Below are 6,000 nucleotides of genomic sequence, written 5' to 3' on the forward strand. Positions count from 1 at the left end.
GAAACACAGTGTTTAACATCAGTTTCGACCAGTTTTTGAATCATTTTTGCTCACCTGTAGAATGATAAAATAAACTGTGAGACAGGAGTACTGGCTGTAAGCTCTGGCAAAGTTTGATTAAACTGGTGTGTTTTAGAGTCAGTGTCGCCAGATCTGAGTAACAAAACTAACCCAATGACCCAAATCCAAACATCAGAACTCAAAATATGACACTCCATACCTAAAATATATATCACTCAGGAATAGATAATGGTTTTATTGTTGATAAATGGGTAAAATATTTCAATTCAAGGATTTCAGTCAAATATAATTTATACAATGTCAAACCTTCAACTCTTGGCAACGGTTTAATAGTAGCCCAATTCTGCAGGAAACCCTCATCAGTCCGTGAGCTGTGCTACATCGAGCCCTCTACAGGTGATGTGAAACACTACACAGAGATACACACACTCCTGTCGTCTTGTGTAGCAAATCTCCATCTAAACGACTCAGTTTGACTGAAATCAGCAGCAAAGAGATAGTGAACTCCTGACAAGCCTCTTATAAATGTGTGCATGACCTGTCCTGTGGTGTTACGTGATGTTTTACTCCATATGAGACTATTCTGAACCACAGTTTGCTCATTAAATTAAGATTTAAAAAGAGATTGTCTGTTTGTAGCCTAGCTTTTAACGATTATTTGGCCACCTTTTAAAATGAACTAGTGAAGGTAAGAATTAGGATTAAAACTCAAAAGAAACTGAGACCAGTTACAAAACCTAAACATATACAAATAATAACCTTATCTTAGTTTTGATTTTGATAAAAAATGACATTCATATAATAAAACTAAGTATTGTGTTGTTTAGATCATCATATAAGCAAAGCATGTGTTGTTTGTCAGAGTAAATGAGCTCTTTTAAGATGTCCAGTAGAGCTGATGTGGTTAGAGAGACATAAGAGGAAGGAAATGCTATTTTCAGTTGCTGACTCGCATTGTTCTCTCAGTACGGAAGAGAACGACAGTAACGTTTGTCACACAGAATTTGGTCTTTTATTTAAGCGAAACGCTTGTCAAATTTCATCATGTTGGACGTCCTGCTGCTCTTTTCCAGCATCTGTACAGGTGAGTTTGAGACTCTCAGCTCTTTTACACAGAGTTTGACATCTTCTCTTGTTTTTCCTGTTATCACATGATCATCAGACTCATATGGATGATATTTGTCAGTTATTATTCTGGCCTGCTTATGTCTCTTGCTCACACATAACAGCTCTATATAATGATATTTGTGTTTTCAGCTGTTGTTGTTGGAGCTCCACATACAATTACTGGATACAGAGGAGAGAGAGTTGAGATCAGATGCTCATATGAATCTGGATTTGAATCATATTCAAAGTATTTGTGTAAAGGGGAGTGCAACTATGGAAATAAAAACATCATGGTTGAATCAGGATCTCCAGCTAAAGACGAGAGATTCTCTCTGACTGACAACACGACGGCCAGAGTTTTCACCGTCACCATCACTGATCTGAGAACAGAGGATGAAGGCCAATACTGGTGTGCTGTGAGGAGGACTGTGGCTTTGCCTGATGTCTACTCAGATATTACGTTGCTGGTTAAACTGGGTAAGTGCTTATAGTATATTTATTAGAAGTGTACCTGTAGTAGAAATGAACTACAAAGGAACAGGAAAATCTGCCATCAAATAAAATAAGTCCACAATATGTTTTCAAAGCAGCTTCACAGTAATAAACAGGGAAATAACAGTTTCATTGTTGCAAAGTTAATACATTATAAAATCACTTATAAAGCAGCTCTACAGAAGACAATATAACAAATTATTGTTTATTTATTTTAAGTTGGATTAAGTGTCAGTGTTTTAGAAACATTGACTTTAAGTTGATCTTTCCTGTCATCCATCAGATAATAAGACCACTGAGGTTTCAGCTATCAGCTCTTTTACAAACACAACATCATCATATTTCAGTACAACAGAACTGAATCTACAATCCACCAGCATGAATCACACAGTTCATACCAACTCATCAGGTCAGTTCATCTGTCTGCCACTCTTTAAGACTCTTATTTCTTGAATATTTGAGTGTGGTGCCTCTATATATCAGTTTAAAGGACATTAAATGTGTGTTACAGGTCATGGCTCTGATTCAGGGTCTGTCATCTATATCTGTGTTGGGTTAATCATCATCATCATGATCATCTTCCTCATGGCGCTGATGGTGTTGTGTAGAAAGAGAAGCAAGAAATCACCAAGAGTTACACAATCAGGACTTTCCCAGCACGGTCAGATTTAGATGCACGTTTCTCTGGAAACTAAACAAACACATTAACTTACATCTGCTCTCTAAATGGGGATTTCCCATTGACATCTATTGCTTTCATATATATATGTAACGCAGGCCAGTTAGTAGTCGCTTTGCGAGTAAACCTCACTCCTCTGATCTCAATAGGCGTTCTAGCGACAGACGCTATAAGCTGCAGTATTTACAGCGCCTGACTCCCACGCCGGAGACTAGGGTTCGAGGCCCGCACAGAGCGGGGCGAGTAGGGCCTGGGTTGAGGGGTCACATATAGCTAGTTATAAATACTATGTGAGCAGTGAAAACTATGCCGGAGTTTTTGAAGAAACTTTGTCTAAATCAGGGTTTAAATGAAGGAATCATGTCTTCATCTGGTTGACCTTGTGGAAAAGATGTGGACAGTCAGTCATTGAGCTTATCTAAAGACGCAGATACACACACGTCTCTTTCTAATGTTTGCAGTTTGAATGTAACTTTATTTCTCCCCCTGTTTTGACAGTCGCCATCGGGCTTTTGCCTTTGAATACAAGAGCAGAAATCACTGCAGAGGTGAGTGTTTATGGTGATGAAGATGTGTCACGTGTCAATGCTTGTTTGGACTTTCAGTTTGTGTTTTGATTTGTTCCTGTTTTCCTTTGTTCTTTTCCCGCCACTCCTTTGTTGCTATGGTTACTGTCATTATCAGTTCAGTTGTATCACCTGTTTAGTCACCATCGTCATCTGTATCACCTGTGTTCTGTTAATCAGTGTAATCTGTGTTTGTATTTAAGTTCCGTCTGTTCTGTCAGTCTTTGTCTGATATTTGTTATATTTGGTGTGTGTTGCTACCTGTTCTGCTGTCCTGTATTTAATCCTCGTCTCTGTCTGCCTTCCTGCAACCACCCGTGACAAGATGATGATGATGATGATGATGATGATGATGATGATGATATATCTGTGAGCTCTTGAAAACACCAGCTGTAATGTCAGTGCTGGTAAAAGCTGATTGTTGCTCATTGGTTTGGTGCTGCTAACTCTGAACATCTCTCTCCTGCTCACCAGCATCTACAACTCAACATGTATCTGCTAGTGATAACAAATAATGGTTCAATGTTCAGATGTTTAAGGGTTTGGAAGATAACATGAGTTCTTTTGCAGGACATTGCCTGGAGTGACCATAATTATCAGGAAATCAGCGAGTTCCAGTGCAAGAACAGAGACACTATCTACACTACAGCAGAAAGTCCAGATGATTCAATGATCTACTCCACTCCAGATGAACCAGATTCAACAGATGAACCGGATTCAATGATCTACTCCACTGCAGATTAGGGCTGTCCCCGACTATGGATTTTCATAGTCGAATCAGAATCGTCATGTCTTGCCTACAGTCGACTAATAGTCGAATCATGTGTATGGGGGTGGGGCTTTAAAGTAACAACATGTAGTTTTTCAACCTTCATAATATATTTCCAAGACCCTTGTGATGGTACATCGACCTACAATAGGTTGAATGACACGTCTGCCAGAGCCTGACGGGGTCTGTATCGCTTTTATGTAACTTCGGGGTGCGGGTAGTAACCAGAGCTCAAAAAGAACTACAAAATTCGACTGCTTTACGGCATACGTCACTTCGCTTCCTCACTTCCTCAAATTCGGCCGTGACCGGCCAACCAGCGCGTCTGTTTTCGTCATGGCTGAAGCAGCAGCGAAACGTAAGAAGTCCAAGGTTTTGTCGGAGTAGAGTCGGAAGAGGAAAAGGGAGAGTGATAAACTGAAAGGCAGGACGAGGATCAATATTGGTCGAGCGTTTGCTCGCTGGCGTGAGCTTATCGTCAGACCGATGCTGACTTGGCCGTCGTGCTGTTGAACTAGTAAGTAAATTGTTTGCATACTATCTTTAGTTTTTCTAATCTGTTGTCTGCCTGGCTACGTTACGGAAACTATCTGGTCCTCCATTTATCTTCATGAATCAGCTAACGTTAGTAGATGAGCGAATTATCAATCTGGTAGCTAGTAAACACTAACATGCTAGTTTTAGATGGTTAGGATGCTATCGCTATCATTCTCGTTCAGATTTGAGCATTGCAATCGACATGCAAATCGCAAATGTTTGAGTTAAAATGTTTAGTCTACTAAACATGTATAAATTATGAAAGGAGGAAGATTAATAATATTATCATTGCCCATATGAAAAAAACCTGCATGCTTCATATACAGTAACAGCCCGTTCTCATCCCAAGTCGTCATATACTGACGCTTTCAAAATTTCTTCAATATCTGACGCACAAAGCACCCTTTAGCGTCCATATGAGACGCATAACCCTACCACAGACCTAAACCTACCCATAACCGAAGCGTCTCATATTGACGCTAAGGGTGCTTTGTGCGTCGGATATTGAAGAATGTTTGAAAGTGACGATTTGGGGATGAGAATGCGTTGACAGTAACCGTAAATCATTTTACGACAGCGGTAATGGACAATTCCGCTTCCAACCTGTAGGGCGACCGCAGAGGAAAAGTTCCATGTTGTTGCTTTAACGTTTCAAAGCCGCGATGTACAGAAAATCCCACAAAGATATAGAAGAAAATGTATAAAAACATTTTGGATCAATAAAACTAAGAAATAACATAAATAACTCCAGAAAGGCCAAACTGCAGACAGGATTTGCATTTCACATGCAAATCAAATTAAATCGGCTAAATTACCTGTGCGAGCAGGCTCTAAGTAGCTACAGCACAACATCGACGCACCGAAACAATAAACAATTAATTTACTAAATTAAATTAGAACAGAATATACCTTTCTAATAAATAAAAATACAAAACGAAATAAATCAGAATCAAGTCACAAAATGAGCAAATGTGTGCAAAATGCCTAAAGTGCAGAGGAACATACAAAACACAAGCCACAAATAGTTAGATTAGATAACCCTGACAGATTAATAAATAAAATAAACATAAAGAAATTATTAAAATAACGATAGTAGCCAGAATTTTCAACTTTGTCTTTTTAACTGCAGAAACAACAATAAATGCTAAACTGGAGGCAGTCTTTTTAGCTAAAAATGTTCACAGCATCCAAAAATCAAATTAGAAACGGCTGAAAGGTTTTGAAATCACTTGTACCCTACCTGATCGAGAGAACAAATCCAGCCTTTCACTCTGTCTGTGTCCGTTGGAGTCCGTACTTTTCAAATTGTGCGCGCGGATAAAGTACATTCTAACATGAAACCCAGTCTATGCGTGAAACGTTAACGTTGGCCGGCAGAAGTGCGATCATGGTTTTCCTGATGCTAAATCCAGGCTTGGAGAATATCCTTTCTGATGGTGTACATCCACACTTTAGATTTTCTTATCCCAGACATCGTTAAAGATTTAAATCCTTGCCGCGAAGACGCTCCTCTGTCGGTCACGGATTGAAAGTGAAACTTAAATCTCTCACGGGGTGTTTGGATTTCTTCACGCACGATTAAAAGCGTCTTTCTTTGCACATTTTTATATACAGCATTATGACCAACAGTGAAGCATTGTGAGGTCTGGCCTGAGGGAAAAATGTTTGTAATTTGAACGGTAAAATACTGTAAAAAAGCAACGGAAAAGACATGTTAATTGCTTAACACGATGTACCCTTATTATATACCATGAACAACTGTAATAGCTCTCACGGGACATTTCATGTAGTTTTACAACATTCTGCTTTATCCTTCATGTTTATGCTTC

General features: G+C 39.1%; 1 protein-coding gene across 1 annotated transcript; it reads left to right on the plus strand.

Annotated features, from left to right (window-relative positions):
- Window positions 1-984: 984 nt before the first annotated feature.
- LOC311284189 (uncharacterized protein) lies at window positions 985-3,609 on the plus strand (the record flags this gene model as incomplete). The annotated part of the gene is made up of 6 exons (XM_084399084.1): window positions 985-1,105; window positions 1,279-1,605; window positions 1,904-2,029; window positions 2,132-2,281; window positions 2,798-2,847; window positions 3,436-3,609. The coding sequence occupies exons 1-6, from the start codon at window positions 1,066-1,068 to the stop codon at window positions 3,607-3,609; spliced, it is 867 nt and encodes a 288-aa protein (XP_084255210.1). The 5' UTR covers window positions 985-1,065.
- Window positions 3,610-6,000: the final 2,391 nt, after the last annotated feature.

Source organism: Rutilus rutilus, assembly GCF_951802725.1.
Source record: "Rutilus rutilus genome assembly, chromosome: 2".
Taxonomy (NCBI): domain Eukaryota; kingdom Metazoa; phylum Chordata; class Actinopteri; order Cypriniformes; family Leuciscidae; genus Rutilus; species Rutilus rutilus.